The sequence below is a fragment of the Molossus molossus genome, unplaced genomic scaffold, assembly GCF_014108415.1.
Source record: "Molossus molossus isolate mMolMol1 unplaced genomic scaffold, mMolMol1.p scaffold_m16_p_17, whole genome shotgun sequence".
NCBI classification, from domain to species: Eukaryota; Metazoa; Chordata; class Mammalia; order Chiroptera; family Molossidae; genus Molossus; species Molossus molossus.
Window position 1 is genome coordinate 22,661,173 of NW_023425352.1, and position 19,792 is coordinate 22,680,964.

Consider the following 19,792-nt stretch of genomic DNA (forward strand, 5'->3'; position numbering starts at 1 on the left):
TACTAACATCAACCTGTCCTGATGCACTTGGGCTGAGAGAGGCCTGGTGTGTGTGTGTGTGTGTGTGTGTGTGTGTGTGTGTGTGTGTGTGTGAGAGAGAGAGAGAGACAGAGACAGAGAGAGACAGAGGGATGACTGGGAGAGGTGCTTCAGGCCTCTGCCAGTTGTAGGGATCAGGAGTCAGTCTTGCTCCCTATTGGCCAGTGACTAGTTGGGAGAAAGAGACCAGTAGAGCCCTTCTCTTGTGATCTGGGATTTCCTGTCTTAAGCTACTGGTCAGTTCCAAAGCTACATTCCAAGTTGCGCCAGGGCCACCTTTGCTGACACTTGCTCCAGCAGGCAGCTTATTATTGGGTTCACCTGCTCTTGGCCATGAGTCAGTGGAGAGGAGTGTCCAGTTTTGTTGTTTTCTCCTACAAGATATTAATGTTTTTTTCCTTTAAAAAGTAACACACACTCATTAAAGAAGATTTGGGAAAAAAAAGAAAGTTTAAGAGAAGAAAGAATTGCTAATCACTGTATTGCCCAAACACAATCACTTTTAGCATTTTAGTATGTTTTCTTCCACTCTTTCCTTTTCTATGTGCAGGCTATATTTTTTAATGACATATAACTTTATATTAGTTTAAGGTATATGACATAATGATTTGATATTTGTATACACTACAAAATAATCACCACAATAAGTCTAGTTACCATTCATTACCATAAATAGTAACAAAATTTTTTTTCTTCTGATGAGAACCTTTAAGATTTATTCTCTTAGCAACTTTCAAATATGCAATGTGGTATTGTTTACTATAGTCACCATGATGTACATTATATCCCCATGACTTACTTATTTTATAACTGGAAGTTTGTATCTTTTGACATCCTTCACTCCCAACCCCCCTCACCTCTAGCAGCCACCAATCTGTTCTCTGTATTTATGAGCTTGTTTATTAGTTTAGTTTAGTTTGTTTTTTAACTTATAATAGTTATTTAAAAACCTACCATAGTTTTTCAATACCAAGATGCCATCATTTTATATTTTAAAACAATATGTATTATAGCTAACATTTATCTTTTTATATAAATATATATATTCCACATATAAGTGAAATCATACAGTGTTTTTCTTTCTTGGTCTCACCTATTTCACTTAGCATATGCCCTCAAGGCCAATCCATGTTGTTACAAGTGGCAAAATTTCTTTTTTTTTTTTAATGGGTGAGTAGTATTACATTATATATATGTACCACAACTTCTTTATCCATTCATCCATTTGTGGACATTAGGTTGTTTCCATATTTGGCTATTGTGAATGTTGCAGTGAACATGGGACTGCGTGTATCTTTTAAAAGATATATATTTTCTTTATTTATTTTAGAGAGAAAGGAAAGGAGAGAGAGAGATAGAAACATTGGTGAGAGCCCTGGCCGGTTTGGCTCAGCGGTTAGAGCGTCGGCCTGTGGTCCAGAGAGACCTGGGTTCGGTTCCTGCTAAGGGCACGTACCTCAGTTGCAGTTTGTCCCCGGCCCTGGTTGGGTTGTGTGGGTGGCAACCACTTGATGTGTCCCTTTCACATCGATGTTTCTCTCTCTCTCTCTCTCTCTCTCTCTCTCTCTCTCTCTCTCTCTCTCCCACTCTATCTGAACAAGATATTGAAAAATGTCCTCAGGTGAGAATTAAAAAAAAAAAAGGAAGAAAGAAACATCGCTGAGAGACAACATTGATTGGCTGCCTCCTGCATGCCCTGTGCTGGGGATTTGGCCCACAACCTGGGCATGTGCCCTGACCAGGGATCGAACCAGCAACCTCTTGGTGCATGGGTCTACACTCAACCACTGAGCCACACTGGCTGGGCCATATATCTTTTTGTAAGCATTTTTGTTTTCTTCAAATAAATACCCAGAAGTAGAATTGCTAGGTCATATGGTAGTTCTATTTTTAATTTTTTTAGGAACTTCCATACTGTTTTTCATAGTAGCTACACCAATTTATATTCCCACAAACTATGTATGAGGGTTCCCTTTTCTCCACATCCTTGTCAAAACCTGTTATTTCTTGTCTTTTTGATGCTATATAGCCATTCTAATAGGTGTGAGATGATATCTCAGTGTGGTTTTGATTTGCACTTCCCTGATGAATGTGATGTTGAGTATCTTTTCATATGCCTGTTGGCCATCTGTATGTCTTCTTTCAAAAAATATCTACTCAAGTCCTCTGCCCCAATTTTTTTTTTTAAATCCTTACCTGTTGATTTTTGGATAGAGTGGGAGGGAGGGAGGAAGAGAGACAGAGAGACAGAGAGAGAGAGAGAGAGAGAGATCAATGTGTGAAAGATACATCGATTGGTTGCCTCCTGCATGACCCTGACCAGGACAGGGGATCAAACCATAACTGAGGTATGTGCCCTTGACCAGAATCAAACCTGTGACTCTTTGGTCCATGGGCTGATGCTCTAACCACTGAGAAAACGGCCAGGGCTCTCTGCCCATTTTTTAATCAGATTTTTTGGTGTCTGTTTGTTTTTTGTTTTTATTGTTGAGTTGTATGAGTTCTTTATATATTTTGGATACAACCCCTTATTATTCCCTTATTGGATATATGATTTGCAAATATTTTTCCCATTTAGTAGGTTGCTTTTTAATTTTTGTTGATTGTTTCCTTTGCTTTGCAAAAGCTTTGTAGTTTGATGTAATCTTACCTGATTATTTTTTCTTTTGTTGCCTTCATTTTGAGAGTCAGATAAAAAAAAATGATTGCCAAGATTGATGTCTGGGACTTTATCACCTATGTTTCTTCTAGGAGTTTTATGGCTTCAGGTCTTAACATTCATGTCTATAATTCATTGTGAGTTAATTTTTGCATATGGTGTAAGATAATAGTCTAGTTTCATTCTTTTGCATGTGGCTGCCTAGTTTTCCCAACATCTTTTATTGAAGAGACTATCCTTTCCCCCTTATATATTCTTGCCTCCTTTGTTGTTTAAAAAAATAATAATAAAGGTCTTATTATCTTTTAGCTTGATGCACAAAATTGTGTTTACCTTCCCCTCCCTAGTCTTACAGCTTTTGTTCTGAGTATCCCCCACCTTTACAGGCAGATGGTACTGTAGATGGCAGGCCCCACAAGTCTGCTCCTGCCCTCATCACTGATGTGCCTCTTAGTCTTCTGGTCTGTGTATTGTATTCAGGTGGTTGTTTCCCCAGCTTCAAGATCAGATACTTGTTGGAAAGAACAAGATTTCTTTGCCTCTCTTTTTTTTTCTTCCCCTGCACATTTATTTCCCGTCCCCTTGGGTGGCACAGGGTGCCCTGTTGGCTGATGTTGGAAACTGGCCATCTCACCTGCCCTGGCCTATGTCTCTCTTCTTCCTGACTTCTGTTGACCTCCTGTTCCCACTCCACTGGTCCCTTCCTCACAGCACTGTCATTGCATTACTGCTCCTGGCTTCCCCTCACAGAGTGGGTTTGTGTGGCCTTCGCACCGCATTCATGCTTTGGGACTTAGCCGCTGCAATGATGTCAGTGGTGCAGGTTAGCAGATGGCGGCAGCAGCAATGAGACCTGACATGTTCTAATGACTCCCTCCTTCCCATCCTTGCTGGCCAAGCTTGTGGAGGGCCATGAGTTTCCTTGAAGCATTTTAGGAGGGGGCCAAGGGAAATTGGGTTTGGGGGGCTCCCAGGTGCTGATGAGGCCTGTGACCTTTGCTGCTATAATATCAGTGTTTCACAAGCGGGGCGGTTTAGGAGCCCACTTGCAGCCCATCAAAAATTGATTTAATTGCAATTTTTCCTCCAATTAGGAGCACTGGAGCCTGACTAATTGGAGTAATAGAGAGTAATAAGGCTCAGATAAAAAGCCTTCCTCGGCGGCCTTTGTATCTCGTGTCAGTGCCTGTCAGAGGTCAGAGAGCTTGCATATTCTATTAGGCAGCCCAGCCTTCATTTGTACAAATTAGTTTACCCAACAGTAATTAAAATGCCAATGCGGGTTGAAGAGAACTGAATACACTTGATGGGCATGTTGGTGAATGATGTGACAGCTCTGGTGGCCTCCCTTGCCAAAGTGTGTCAGCCTCGGCTCAGAGGCGGCTGGGGACTGGGCCAGCTGGGCGGCTCTGGGCCAGCCACGGGGCACAGCTGCTGAGCACACCACTTCTGCTGCCCCTCCACAGAGCCACTCCAGCGCTCCTTTCTTCTTCCAGGTGGAGTCATTCTGTTCATTTGTCCATTCATTCTCATTCAACAAGCATTTGATTTTTCAGTATGTGTCAAGCATTATACTAGGTACTGGGGAGAGAACTTATGGGGCAAGGGATATAAAATCACTTGTGCTCTGGAATCAAGACTGGGTTCAAATTCCAGTCCTCCTAGTTGCTCCCTGTGTTAGCTAGAGCAACTTACATTACTGCTGTGTGCCTCAGTTTCCTCATCTGTAAAATAGGGAAAGAAGAACCTACTCCATGGCGTTATGAAGATTAGACAGACTGATGCTTTTGAAATACTTGCTCACAACCTGGCACCTAGTAAGTGCTCAATAAATTACTCATGTACTTAAGAGGACCTAAAATAATAATTAAAATGGGGCCTAATTTCTCTTCTTACCTTCCTCTCTTTTCTATATTTTGTTATTTTCTATTCCTCAACACAAATAACAGGATCCCTAGTTCTCCTGGTGTCTCTCTCGGATGTGAGGGCTCCTACATCTACTGCTTGGGCCTAATAGTGATTTCTGTGATGCCAGGTTTGCCTGAGCTGGGGCCAGGGGGCCAGTAAGGTAGGTTGGGGATCTGGGCACAGAATGAGAAGGCTGGCTTCTGGTAAGGGCTTTCTTGTCCAGAAAGAGTTGAGTTTATGGAGTCAGAATGACTTTTAGACCCTCAAGCTGAGAGAGTTTGTGCACTTGTGTGAGATGAGAGAAAGAGAAGAGTTTTTTTTTTGTTTTGTTTTTGTTAATCCTCACCAAAGGATTTTTTTTTTTTTTTTTTTAGAGGGAGAGTGGAAGGGAGGGAGGGAGGGAGGGAGAGAAAGAAAAGAGGAAGGAAGGAAGGAAAGAAAAAAGAAAAGAAAGGAAAAGAAAAAAAGAGAACGAAAGATTGATGTGAGAAAGACACATTGATTGGTTGCCTCCCACATGAACGAACCCTACCAGGGTGGGGGGAATCGAACCTGCAACCCAGGTGCATGCCCTTGACCAGAAATTGAATCCACGACCCTTCAGTGCACAGTCTGATTGCTGAGCCACACCAGTCAGCGTGAGAGAGAGTTTTAACATTCATTTTTGGGTACTGTTGATATTTCCCATCTATTATCTGGTTGTGGTGCTTATGAGGGACTTCACAGCCCCAGTAACATAGGACTGTGTCATGTGTCATTCAGGTCTGAGTCTGGTGATTTGAGAATTTTTCCTTTAAGAAGAAGAGGGCCCTGGCCGGTTTGGCTCAGCGGTTAGAGCGTTGGCCTGCGGTACAGAGAGTCCCGGGTTTGGTTCCTGCTAAGGGCACGTACCTCAGTTGCAGTTTGTCCCCAGCCCTGGTTGGGTCGTGTGGGTGGCAGCCACTCAATGTGTCCCTTTCACGTCGATGTTTCTCTCTCTGTCTCTTCCTCTCTTTCCCTCCCACTCTATCTGAACGACAACAACAACAACAACAAACAGAAGAAGAAGAGGGACCCCTTCACAGCCCATGTGACTAGCTTCTCAGCCTTGTTGGCTGTGAGCTCTGGAAGGCCCTTTCAGTTCAAGTCCACAGATTTGTCCTGAGCACCTCTTCTGGGTCAGGCACTATGCTGGGCATTGGAATACACAAGAGCTACCAGATGGTTCATGATCTCAAAGGGAACATGGGAAGATAACCACCCAAAATATAATTTGTCCCAAGAAGGTGAGATTAGAATGTGATATGGACTCAGAAGAAGCATGGTCAAGCCACCTGGGGGCCAGCAGCTTCTGCCTCTGCCTGTTTGGCACAGGTCTGCTGTCCCTGTCCTTGGTAGTCTTCATGGTTTGGGTTTGAGTCCTGGTGAGTGTCCCCAGTGAAACCCGGCTCCAACTCTGCTTGACTGTTGCTTATGTGGTTTTTTGCTGAGTGTCAAATTTGATTAAACTCTTAGGTCCTCATAAGTGCCAGGGGGACTTTCTACTTCCCCTCCTTCTCTTCTTTCCTGCTTTACATGGTGAAGTGAGGGGAAAATCAGCTTATGGAAAGAAACGTTCATGGGTGTCCTATCTAGGCAATTAAGGAAGGCCTCTGTGGGGTATGAAGGTGAGAGGCACCCCTCCTGGTAGCAGATGGACAGGGCCAAAGAGGGTGGGTGGGCAGGAATAGAGAAGCACAGGAGTCCCAGGGGAAGGTGTTTCCATCCCCACCCCAGCCTGCTGGAAGGTCAGAGCTGTGGGAGTGGCAGGATTCAGGTTCCAGGTGCCTACCATCTTCTCTACTGACTTACCTAATGCTAATTTAGGCCTGTGGCAGGTCTCCTTAAGAGATATGTCTGCTGGAGCCCCTCACCTGGCCCCAAATCCTCAAAAGTCTGGAGAGCCCAATTGCCCGCTTGAACGATTTCCAAGTGGCTATTATGTTTCCAACCCAAGGTAATTGGCTTTACCAGTTATTAATGGATTACCCTCAAGAGAAAAATGTTGGGGGAAGGTGAGGACAACACCTCCTGGCTTTATAGTTTGGGGTTTCACTGTCCAGTGGCCACTTCCCAGGCTGTGAGTCACTTGGGACATGACAGAGTGGCTGTTTTGGCACACCATGCTAGTTTAGTGGCTGCTGGCACTCCTGTGGGTTGAGAGGAAGCTAGGATGATGAAGCATGTCCCTAGAGGAAGTCTTGGCTTGAGGCATGGAAACCACAGGATGGCTCACGTAGCCATTTTGTCCATCTGGGGTTGAAAAGCAGACACCTGCCCTGCAATTTTGATTGTAAATCAGTGGCTTGGCCAATGCCTGCCCTAACATCTCCCCAGTCAGTAACTTGGAGGCCAACTCCCACCCCCCCCACCCCCCAGGCAAAGCCCCTGGCTTCTTCAGAGCCCTCTCTGTGGAAATCCATCTCCCCACTGACATGCTTGGGATCAGAGAGCCACAGGTGCTGGGCAGGGCCAGGGCAGATGGGTTGCTGCCCCACATTGCTAACATGTCATTAGTATGTCCAGCCCCCTCCCCCCATGCCTGACATGTAGGGACATGGTTCTTCCCTGCCCGGGGCTCCTGAGTGGCACAGCTGCTTTCAGCTCTCTTGCTTGCAGTTTAGGTTTTCAAGCCCTGGGTTTTCCTGTAGGCTTCCCCTCCCCAACCCTGCCAAATCCTCTAACAAAGGAGTGGCCTGGCTCATAGGTTCAAGTTCTAGTCCTAGCACGACAACCAACCTGGCTTGTGCCTGCAGTTACAATGAAACTGCAGATTGTACTTGTTGAACTTTTTAAGGATTTAAGAGACACTCAGAAATATGGTTAGAGTGTTTCTTCTCAACTGCCTCTTGGCGATGTCTGTCATTGTATTCTAAACTCTGCCTGACTCCCATCCCACCCCACAGCAGCCCTGGCTACCTGGCCCCTCACCTTCCCTGCTCTCCCACCTTCATATACTAGCTAGCACTCCGCCCATTTCATTTTTTCATGTTGTTACCCACCTCTCATCATTTTCTTTTTCTCAGATTGGTGCCTTTATATCTGCACTGTGCTTGTACCATGTTACCAGATTCCCTGAGCTCTGACAACCTTCAGGAATGCCCCCCAGCCACCCTCAGCTCTGGAAGGGCACTACCTTCCAGCACTCAACAGCCTATTCCTAGGAGACCATTTCTGGGCCATGGCTTGTGAACTTCATATAACTGAAGCCTGACAGGCTTGCTCTCCTTTAGCCTCAGAGTTGTGCACCTCGAGATCTGTTTTTTATGGTGGGCAGAGACTATACAACTAGGTCAGAGCAGCAAGCTCAGCCGTTGTTGAACCTGTGGCTTCTCTAGCCAGGCAGCTCTGGGAGGTTACAGCTCTTACGTGCTTCCACTGGTCTTCCCACAACTCCTCTGATGGCTCTCTTAGCTGCTTCTCTCATCCTGGCTTAACCCCAGAAACCCCTGGAGAATGAGCACTGCACCTTCAATTGAGTAGCCATTTCCGCCACAAGTTTGGACAAGCCAGACCTGACTCTGCTCTCCTTTTGTTTGGCAGCTCTTTTGTGACAGGGACGGCTTGTTGTGGGCACTTCTCACCCTTAAGAATCTGGGACCTCAACAGGTAAGAGATTCCTGAGCCCACCATGGCTTGCAGTGGGGGTGGGGTTGGAGCTGCCAGGGAGGCAGTGGAGAGCGCTGGTTGAGCCAGCCCCTACCTCAGTTGGCTGCCTAGTGGTCCAGGAGGAGTCTGGGAAGGACCTCTGCCTCGAAAACCACTGACAGCCTCTACTGTGGCACCTTCTCACTTGGAATTGTTTTGTTAGCTTGAGGAGACTGCTGAAATAATTTATAATTGGTAAATAATTTCATGTAAAATTTATGATAACAACAACTTGGATTTATAATACTTTTTTTTCCCAAGGAATGCCTGATGATGTGACAATGTAAAATTCCATCTATCCTCAGAGATATACAGAACAGTTAAAATACAGAGTTATACAGAACAGTTAAAATACACCCAGGTTTTATTGACAATTCTCTGCCTTGGCAGGCTTGACACATTCTCCTCTGATTATCTGCCATTCTATTGTGTGGTTTTTAAAAAAACTTTTTATTTCAAAATAATTGTAGATTCACAGGAAGTTATAAAAATAGGACAGCGAGGTACCTGTGTAACATCTTACATAATATAATATCAAAACCAGGAAATTGCCATTGATATAGTCCATAGACCTTTATTCAGATTGCATTTCTGTGCGTGTGTGCGTGCGTGCTTGTGTAGGTATAGTTCTTTGCAGTTTTATCAGGTGTGTAGATTCAGGTAACCACTACCACAATCGAGATACAGAACTGTTTGTTCCATCAGCACAAAGATCCCTCATGTACCCTTTATAGTCCTACCCATACTCCACTCCCTCTTGTCCCTAAGTCCTGGCAACCACTTGTGTTCTTCATTTCTGTAATTTTGCCATTTTGAAAGTAAGTATTATATAAATGAAATATATATATATAATCCTTAATGGCGTTTGGTATTGTCACCACTTTTTTTTTGCATCAAGTCTAGGAACTTTTCACCTCACCCTAGGCACCTTATACTCTGGTTTTCAGTGCCATAATTAGCAATGAGGGTGTGCTCAACTTGCCTTTCTCCAGCCTCAGTTGTTCTAGCTTATCTTCTCCTTTTCTCTCCATCTCCCCAGGAAAGTGTTAGCCATATCTTTTTTTCTGAAATAACTATTGTGTTGTCAGTCTTTGCAAAATATTTTTTTATAATACATAAGATATTTTAATTAAATACGTTTTTTTCTACAACATTCTCTCCATGATCATCTAACTGCAGGGGTAGGAAACTGGCAACTTCACCAGATACCACATTACATCTTTGGACAGCTCTGAGAGTTAGAGTGCCTCCCCGTCACTGAGGGTTTATCTGCTTCCTGGAGGTGTGGTCCTGACAAGAAGCAAGTCGAACTTCTCCTCCGAAGACAGCCCTTTTAGATTTCAGGGAACTTTGGTCTTGCTCCTCCAGGGTCTTCTCCTTTCCAGGCCAAAAGTCTAAGGCCCTTTAGTTGTTGCTCATAAACATAGTAGATCAGTTAGGGTGCTTTTGTCTGTAAGTAATGACAACCTAATTCAAAGTGGCTCAAACAAACAATAAAGGCATTATTATTATTGTCTTACATGATAAGAAGTCCAGAAGTTGTATTGTTGGCTGGTTCCAGGATTGATGGGTTCAGTAACCCAATGAGACCATGAAAAGCCTATTTTCTCCTCAGTTTTCTGCTATGCCACCCCAGTCATGGTGGCTTTTGCCTTACTCACAGGCTTGTTTACAGATGCCCTCCCAACTCATAAGGCAATATCCAAAGGGAAGAAGGAAGAGGACGTGTACCTGCGTGGGGTCCCTTTTTAAGATGAGGAAGCCCTTCCTAGGAGCCCCCAGACAGACTTGTTATATTTAGTGAGACAAAAATGTATTTCAGTACTCACCCTAAACCAAACTCTGTCAAGGGAAATGGAATGACCAGCCAAGATTCACCTTCTGGGCCTGGGGAAGAGCTCAGCTTCCCACCATGCGCATTGGCCATGGGGGAGGTGGAAGTAGGCACATAATCAGGGTTTGGTCAACAAGAAAGTGAAGAATAGCTAAGTCAGTGACCTATAGTGTCACACTGGTTTCAGGACCATTCTCACCTGAAAGTTTCTCTAATTTTTCTGGTTTGATCCCTCTTGAAATGGAGTGTTCACAGCTGAGTACTGGACATAGCAAGTGTGGGCTGATGAGTGGCAGGTGCTGTCACTGCTTTATTCCAGATCATCTACTTCCGTTACTGTAGCCGATGGCATTACACTATTGCCAGCATAGCTTCCAAGAGCTCCTTTGTTCTGTAGCCCCTGGGATGTCAGAGTCCTGCAGTCTGTGAAAGTTATTCCCATGGCTAGTTCTGCCAGACTCCTGCTACTGGCAACTTCTTGCATCTGAATGGGGCTGGGGAAGAAGGGGCCCCTCCTCTGGTGTGTGATGGGTAGGCTGTGAGGAGCAACAGAGGGAGCACAGGCTGTGAGTTCTAGAACTGACTGCTGCTTATTAATTCTATGATCTGAGGGGCCTCTCTGGCCTCAGTTCCCACATTTATAAATGGGATTTAATTATCCCTACCTAACAGAACCAGTATGAAAAAAAATTAATTTCAAGAAGTACAGCCCTGGCCAGTTTGGCTCAGCGGTTAGAGCATCGACCTGCGGTCCTGAGAAACCCGGGTTCGGTTCCCGCTAAGGGCACGTACCTCGGTTGCAGTTTGTCCCCAGCCCTGGTCGGTTGTGCGGGTGGCAGCCACTCGATGTGTTCCTTTCACATCGATGTTTCTCTCTCTCTCTCTCTGTTCCTCTCTCTCCCTCCCACTCTACCTGAACAAGAAAATGGAAAAATGTCCTCGGGTGAGGATAAGAAAAAAAAAAAAAAAAAAGAAGTACCCACACAGTGCCTGTCACCTTGGGGGCAGTTAACCACTCTAAGCTGTCTCCTTCCCTCTCTTCCTACCCATCCACATCTGTCTTCCACATTGGTACCATGGAGTTTGTGGAGGCTCATCCTTTCAATCCTCTAAATATCTGTGGCCTGTGACCAGTGGAGGGGGAAGGGTGAACCTGCTGACTTCATGGCATAGAGAAGGCTCTTGACAGTAAGGCTGTAAGTCACAACAATGGACATTTGTGCTGAAGGTCAGTTTTACTTAGTCATGTAGCAGGATCTGGTCTTTGGCATCATCACTGGCCTGAGCCCAGGAGGATGGACAAGCCAGCAGGGTGGGAGGTGCACCGCTGTGGTCTGGCTTTGTCTTGAAGGTTGAGTCACATTTGTGTATCTTCTTTTGTCTGTGGTTGCCTTGGTAGGTGATGCCTGGGCACAGATTTATGATCAGGACAGAGTTCTAAGGCGCCAATCCTTGAACAGCATTCTCTTATGAAATTCCTAGACCTCACTAACACTAGAAATGGTTTTTACAAAACCCAGAAAGAACCCAAATGAGAGTGGGTACAAGATAGTTAATGGCCTCGATTCTCACTCGATCCAGACAAGAAACAGCCACTGCACTCTCTGGCTAGCCTGTGGCAGGGCTGCCCTTTGTGCCAGTTGGTGTTGCCTTCTCTCTAGCCCCCCATAACTCCCCTCCTCATCAGGCTTTGAGAGGAGCCAGGCTTTGTTTAAACATCTCTCCTGTCCCCAGGGGAGGTTGGAGGACCCAGTGGTGCAGGGTTTGAGGGAAAGATGCCCTGGTGGAGGCATCTGCTTTTGGTGAGAGGAAATGGATGGACAGGACGACTGTCTGTAGCTGTCTTTCCCAGAGAAGCCTGAGCAGATAATAAAGCCATGTAGAAAATAGGATTAAGGTAATGAACAGGCAGGACAAAGTTTGATCTTTCAATAACGCCAAAGCCTGACTGACAGGCCAATCTGGAAGGTGGAGCAACATCTCCGGTAGGAGTCAGCAGCCGGGCGGTGTGTGGTGCTGGGTGGATTCTTTTGCTTTTAACCTGTCACCGCTGAAACTTGAGGAGCACTGAGATTTTCTCTTTTATGTGTGCAATGACTTGAGGGGAGGAGCACTGAGGAGCAGTTTTGCTCTGAGCATCACCCCTTCAGGGGCTTCCCTCAGGATGATGGGGGTCTGGGACACACCTTGGAAGTGTGGGCGCTCTGCTGAGTATCAGTGCTTCCTCACCCACATGTGTCTATCAGTACCCATCCTCAGGCAGCCTAGGCTACTTATGCCTGGGGACTCCTTTCAAGGTCACCATGATTCCCTCAGCCATTCATTCCATCAAGAGCCCCTGGAGACTCTGTTCTCCCCATGGGCTAGGAAAGGGGAGGTCCTGGCTGGAGCACACAGGTCAGAGGGCAGCTGTGGCACACAGCCATTGCCTAGATGTCAAGGAATTGGCTGTCCACCCCTCCCTTCCTCCTTTTCTGCCTTTCTGCCTGGAGCTGGGGACCATAGGCAGGCTCAAGGATGGGATTTCTAACCTGTCCAAACCAGGCAGGAAGATGGAATCCTTCATCTAACCCGGAGGTGCCAGTGTGTACCTGCTACTGAGGGTAGATGGTCTTTAGGCCCAATCCTCAGCCCCCGAGGGTTCCATCTTGACAGTGCTGACAGCCAGCAACTGAAGTGTCCTTAGCTAGGCCCTAGAGTCCCATCAGGACTCAAGATACTATGCCAAAGCCATCCTGTTCCTGAGCCTGTGGTCTAGAGGAATCAAGTTCTGTCTTGTGTTCTGTCCACATTTGAGCAGGGACCTTGGCTAGACCTCAGAGAAGGTGTTGTCTGTGTGGGGACTGCCTCTCACCTGCTGGAAGGCCTGGGGTTGTTGGGGGAGGGTGTTTGAGTGGCCTAACATAACACACACCCCTCTCCCAGAGCTTATGCTTTCTTTCTTTATTTTTAATATTATTTTTATTAATGATAACATGGGTATTTATTTTATTTTATTTTTTTTATCCTCACCCGAGGACATTTTTCCATTTTTTTTGTTCAGATAGAGTGGGAGGGAGAGAGAGGAAGAAAGAGAGAAACATCGACATGAAAGGGACACATCGAGTGGCTGCCACCTGCACAACCCAACCAGGGCCGGGGACAAACTGCAACCAAGGTACATGCCCTTAGCGGGAACCGAACCCGGGTCTCTCCAGATCCCAGGCCGATGCTCTAACCGCTGAGCCAAACCGGCCAGGGTTCCCAGGGCTTATTCTTGCTGTGGGTTCTACTTTCCTGCCAAGGAGCATTTGAGCTGCATCTGGCATTGGTGTCCTGAGAGCAGGGCACAGTTATCACCTTGGTGGTGGTGGGCAGCTGGGAAACAGGATGAACAGGCCTGTGATCCCAGACCTGGAGGTATCACAGTGGGTCCAGCTGTAGCTCTCAGTTAGCCTGGGGACTCTCAGGTAGGGAAGGGGGGGTAGGGGTGGGCTTTGATGACCTGGCTACTCCTAGGGCATTGAGGGTTTGAGTCCTTGGCTAGGTACTATGCTGCCCTATATGTGTGTGACCATAGGCACAGCCCCTGCACACATTCTCTCATTTCCCCTTCCCCTTCTGGCCAGGGTCATCCCCTGTTCCCCATTACTCTCCCATTTCCATCCTAAAGCCCCTAAGTCTCCTTTCTCAACGAGGACTGGGCAGATAGGCTTCTCATACATTCTGACAGGTACCTTCTGTTTTCTCCCCTGAGCCTTTGCTCCACCTGATCCCTGTGCCTGGATTAACACTTCTCTGCCTCCTGAAACCCTGCTCACACTTCAGCATAAAGAGCACCTCCATCATGAAGTCCACCCTGATCCTGACTCCTGTGGCTGGAGTTGGTGATTCTTAGAGCACTCAAAGGGCCACCTTGTTAGCCACTGTATGGCCTGGTGTAGCTCCCCGCTCCAGCGGGAACTTTGTCTTGGGACCCTGGACTAAGCACAGGGGCTGAATATCAAGGCATCTACTGGCATTTGGAATGGCAAGGGCGCCTGGCTGCGGCCTATCTAACCATCTGCAGGAGGAACTGGTGTCCTGAGTGCAGGCTGGGTCGCTCTGAGGGCACTATTAGTGCCCATCCTGCCCAGGTGTGGCTTTGTCTCTGCCCCAGGCCCTCCGCCTCCACCCAGGCAGGGGGCCTGGCCCTCAGTCAGGCTGATTATGGGAATTGCCCCTCTTTAAAGTACCTGCCTTCTCCTTTGAAAGTATTACTGACAGCTTTTTTCATTTTCTTTTTTCTTTACCTCTTTAAGGAACCCTGTAATTTCTTTCTTTCTTTCTCCCCCCTCTTTCCTTTTTCTTTCTTGTCCCCTCTGTCCCCCTGAACTCTTTGAAATTGGCTCTCTGCCTACTGACACCAAACTGATACTTTGCGTTTCACTTCTCCTTATCCCTTTATGGCAACAGATGTTGAAATTTTGTATCCTTTTATCTGCCCGGCTGCCCCTTCCTGTAATTACCGTCCCCTTGTTAGTACAAAGTGGACTGGCTGGCCTTAGAGCCACTGTGTCTGAACACGTGTGCACGGGTGATGCTGGGGGCCGTGCATGCACGCGCACATGCATGTGAGAGGCTGTGTGCTTGGCAAGGGCCCTTCTCTCACCTGGAGGGCTGGGGCAGGTGAAGCTTTCATGGGCTTCTCATCTCCACCACTTCGTGGTTACATTTGGGACCTGTCTGCCTCCTTGATTCTCTCACCCTCCCCACCAGAGGGCTGGACTAGCACAACCACCACTCCTTGCTCAAAAGCCTTGCAGCTCTCTGCCACTCGTAGAGTTCATGCCAGCTGAGCAGTGTGCCCACCATTGTCTGGAAACCAGGTCATGTCAACTTGCTCCACTCAAAGGCCCAAGCCTCTGACTAAACCCAAATGCCAACTAGTTGCCCCAGCTCTGCACTTTCGTTGTTGCTGGGCCTTCACCTGGGCTATCCCCCCTCCTGTCATTGCTTGTCACAATCCTGTCACTCACTGAATAATTGCTTAATGCAGCTAAAAATGTTCTCTTATCTGTGCCCTTATAAAACTTTCTTTCATCTCTTTCTAGTGCCCACCAGGTCATACCTTGTGTTGTTAGTTGAATACATGACAAACTTCTCTCCCTCACTGGATTGCAAACTCCTTGAGGACAGGGACATCATCTCCTTCAAAGTCACACTTTACATCTTTCTGAAGTTTCTATTAAGCATAATGTCTTGTGTACAGAAGGTGCTCAATAAGCGGTTGTTGGCCAAAGAAAGGCAGAGAGGAAGGAGGGAGAGGAAGAAAGGAAGGGAGGGGAAAAAACCTCCCATTTTCTTAGAAACCATTTTGGGCCCAGCTTATACTTTCAGGCCATCTGTCTCCTGGGAACAGAAGAGATGTAGAAAGGTGAACTGTTTGTCACCCTCCCATCCATTCTCTCTCCCAAAAGCCACTCTTGCGTTTTGGGGTAGCACATGCAAGATGGTGTGTCCTCACACCCAAACAGATTCAGGAATGAGCACCCATAGGGTTTCCATGGAGCATCATCAGGAACCCAGTATGTTAACAACGGCTGTAAAATGGTGTGTGGGCCACAGGCATTTTTAGATGTGGGCAGGGAGGTGGGAGCCAGGGGTATTTCAGGGCACTTTAGCACAGGAGGACTTGCTATGGGCCATGGCTATGGTGGAAGCTCAGGCAAGCCAGGCAGGGGGAGGGGAGCAGGGCACCAGGCTTCCTGGCTCTTCAGGGCCTATTTCTGCCAGGGACTGCCCCACTCTGTCCGACTCCAGCATGGCACTCAGAGCCTCGCCCAGGTCAGACAACCGGGTCTTCAGGGGTAGCACCTACCTTCTGTTAGTGTTCCCCATAAAGATGGTCATGGGGCAGGGGGTGGTAGTCAGTGTCTTATTTAAATTTTTCTTCTCCCTGTCAGGAAGTTCCTCTCTGTCTTCCCACTTCCCTACAGTATCAGTGGAATTGCCTGGGTAGCAGGGTGGGTTGGGGCAGGAAGACCTGATTCCCTCTTCAAGGGTCCCTGGGATGAGGCCCCACATAACCAGGCTGCGGGAACACATTTCCTTCAGGCTGTCCTCCAGCCTGTTGCATTCATCAAGCTCACAGGGGCGGCCCCATCTGTCTTTATCTTTCCCTGGGTTAAGAGAGAATTGCTGGAGTCATGCTTGGGGGAGGCTGGGTGTGGAGGCCCCCCCAGCCCTCAGCGGCTCCTGGAGGCCTGGGCTTTGTGAGCAGGAGTTGGAAGGGAATGGACTTTTTGTCTGGCAGTCTACAGTGACAGCCCCGGCCCTTGCTCCTGTCTTGGCCCGGGGCTCTGAGCAGCAGCCCTGTTCCCACACAAGTTGTTCGACAGCCAAGGCAATGCCCCCCTCCCGCCCCCCACAGTGATAGGCCGAGAGGCATTCTTAACATTCTTTCCAGAGAAAAGGGGTGAAATGTCTGAATTTGGGGGTCACCATGTTATACAAATTGCAATCTAATCGTTTTTTTACAAGAATACACTTGCAGTAAGAAAAGCAGCTTAGAGGAGGGGCTGAGGAGACAGACAGCTTGTTTTGTCCCCCTTCCCCCCAAAGTTTGGAGCTATTGTGGGCAGGTCTCTCTCCCTCCACCACAGCAGTTGAGCTAGAGTTTTCTAGTTAAATTGGCCCTGGGGTAGGGTCCACAAAGGGCCCATGGTGCCATTTCTGTTTGTTTTCCCAAATCAAAACCCCAGCAGGGCTCCTATGGCACCGCTGGGCTGCTATTAGAAGAGACCGGCCAGTTCCCAGAGCATGGTGTGTCAGTTTATGCTCTAAACTTAACCTCACGGGCACTGCATAACAGAGCCTCGAGGTCCTGGGCCCAGAGGCAAGAGAAATTGTATCTTTTTACTGGCCCATTTAAAGTGTGTGTGGCCATTTCAGAGAATCAGAGAACAGGGCAGCAGAAAGAAAACCCCTCAGCCACTGGCTAGGCTGGCAGACGAGGAGCTTTTGGGACTTGTTTTGGCCCCCAGGGGGGCTGACTGATGCTCTCTTTTACCGTGGGTCTCCCCCAGAGTTCTGTATTTCTTATTACAGATGTTGTGGCATGACACTTCACAGTGGTGGCTCAGATGCTGGGACAGAGGCTTTGAGCGGCTGGGTGTGGCCTTTATGCTGCTGACCCTGCCTAGCCATGGATGCCCAGCTCTCCTTCCCTCTTAACCCTGGGACCAGGGGTGGGCAGGTAGAGCCATGCTGGGCTTCACGCCCCCAACCCCACTGCCTTTCATCTTCTATTTCAAACAGACAAACATGAAATTACTTCTATAGATTAAAGGGGAGAGCGCCTCGGTCATTCCTGAAGGCCTCACTAATGGAGGGGGCAGGGCCCCCAATCTGGAAGGAGAGGGAGAACTGTGGAGCAAAACAGCCCCTATCCAGTGTGCGCACATGTAACTGTGAGAGAGGAAGAGAGAGACCAGCTGCTTTCAGGGCTCTGGCCTGCCCAGGGTGGGGGAATCATGGCTGGTGGCCCATCTGGGAAGCAGGGCTTCCTGGGGGCCCAGGCACTGCCCTGGGAAGGAGGTTGGGGGCAGGGGTGCTGACTTAGGGCCTACCCCCTACCAGACAGCAACAGTGTTCCTTACTGAGGGTCACTTCCTTGTCCAGGGCTCAAGGGGAAAGGAGCCCACAGCCTCCTCCTTTACTCCTTCAGCCTTCAGGGAAGAGGGAGGCGCCACCGGGGTGAAGAGAGGTTGAGGATCAGCATCTGTGTGAGGTGGAAGGACTAGAACTGAGGGCCACATTCACACATGTGACTGGCAGCCTTGTCTACCTTAAGCTCTTTGATGAACACTGCTTCAGCCAAAGCTGGGCTGGTGTGACCATGAGTCCTCCCCACTCTGTGCCCAGGCCTCTTACCTGTGTGTCCCTGTGAAGTGTCCAAGGCCTTGTTTCTCCTGTCATGACATGGAGGAGAGCTCAGCATTCAGCATCTCTTGGGTGCTAAGGAATGGAGTCTGGAGGGTGCCCCTCTTCTCCTTCATTTCCCCGTCATTCTGCAAACTCACTGCTTCTACCCGTCCCCTAACATCAGGGATTAGCTGGTGCACTTGATGTTGAGGGGTAGTTGCTAGGGCCAGGAGGCCCCCCTACATGGTTGCTAGGGGTCTGGCATCAGGCAAGGGGTCTGCCCACTGCCGCGGTCACGGAGGGAATTACACAGTCACAAAGAAATTGTTCTTCTCAGTAATCTGCTCTTGGCCACCGGGAGGGGCGAGGGTGGGGGAGCAAGCTGGAGCCCAGCAGGCTGGGGGCTGTGATCACAGAGGCGTGCTCGCCCCGGGCTGGGGGCCAGCCTGGCCAGGAACACCAGGGACCAGCCCGCTAAGCTGCTTTCTCAGCGATTTCTCTCCCCAGACACAAAGGTGTTTACTTGTTTTAACATCTCCTGAGACTCCCCTTCTCCCTTTGTGTGGTCTTTATCCCCAATGAGGTTTGAGCCCCAGATTACAGGCGGGAATTAAGGCATTGGACTCAGGCAGCTCAGAACTGCATGACCTGCAGGATCAAGGAGTATAAAATAACCGTGTGTGTGTGTGTGTGTGTGTGTGTGTGTGTGTGTGTCCCCGACCCCTTCAGCAAGGCCCATTCATCGTCCTGAGGAGAGCTGGGTGGCGGGTGGCCAGCGTGCAGGTGTGATGGAGGGGCTGATGGTGGCTGATTGAGGCCTATAGCTGGGAGGAGGGACTGGGATGCGAGGGGAGGGAGTCTGGGCCATCTCCTCCCTCAGCCCCATCATCCTAAGGGAGTCTACTTCTAGCTCAGGAAGGAGAGCTGCACTTCCTTAGGGACTGATGCCATTTGGAAGTTCAAAGAATCTGTTTGGCCAATGTGGGACAATGGCTTATCCTCTGCACCTCATCTCTCTCCAGTGGGCAGCTGATGACGCACCTGGGCAGTGACTTTCCCCCAGGGGCTGGGGTGCTGGACCTGATGTATGAGTCCCCTTCCACACTCCTGTCCTGTGGCTATGACACCTACGTTCGATACTGGGACCTCCGAGCCAGTGTCAGGTGAGTGCGTTGGCAGGACAGGTGGTGGGAAACCTGTGCAGTGATTCCACGTTAGGAACTGGTCGGGGGCAGCTGCCAAGGTCAGATCAAGCTTAGATTCCCCACCTTGGGCAGTCTTGGCCCTGAGGCCTGTGAGACTGTAGCCACCAGGCCGATTAGAGCCTTGGGAACCATCAGGGTGTCACCCCTCAGCATTCTGTCCCAGTCTTTCTTGAGGCCTTTCTACCTGTCCCAAGGCCTTATAAGTTCTATGACATGTAGTCAGCCATGTGAAACACAGATCCACCCTGGGGTCTGGGACTTGATGAAAAAGAGACCTTTACTGAGGAGACTTTTACCCATTAAGGCTGGTTTTATAGAGAATTTGATGATTCAGCTTCTTTCTCTCCCAGCTAGAATACGGAAGTGGGGGTGGAGGTGGAGGTGGAGGTCACCCTGAAACTCCCCTGCATCTCCTCTTCCTGGACAGGAAGTGTGTCATGGAGTGGGAAGAGCCCCATGACAGCACCCTGTACTGCTTGCAGACGGATGGGAACCATTTGCTGGCCACAGGTTCCTCCTACTATGGTGTTGTGCGACTGTGGGATCGGCGCCAAAGGGCCTGCCTACACGTAAGCATCCAGCCTACCTCACACCCCT

At 48.4% G+C, this 19,792-nt stretch overlaps 1 protein-coding gene across 3 annotated transcripts in view; it reads left to right on the forward strand.

Moving 5' to 3' along the window:
- Nucleotides 1–19,792, forward strand: part of FBXW4 (F-box and WD repeat domain containing 4) — an 82,808-nt gene that overhangs the window by 62,082 nt on the left and 934 nt on the right. For all 3 annotated transcript variants that reach the window (XM_036264928.1, XM_036264931.1, XM_036264930.1), the window contains exons 6-8: nucleotides 8,168–8,233; nucleotides 19,013–19,153; nucleotides 19,623–19,764. In XM_036264928.1, coding sequence (XP_036120821.1) covers nucleotides 8,168–8,233; nucleotides 19,013–19,153; nucleotides 19,623–19,764 — 349 coding nt within the window. The remainder of the gene's footprint in view (nucleotides 1–8,167; nucleotides 8,234–19,012; nucleotides 19,154–19,622; nucleotides 19,765–19,792) is intronic.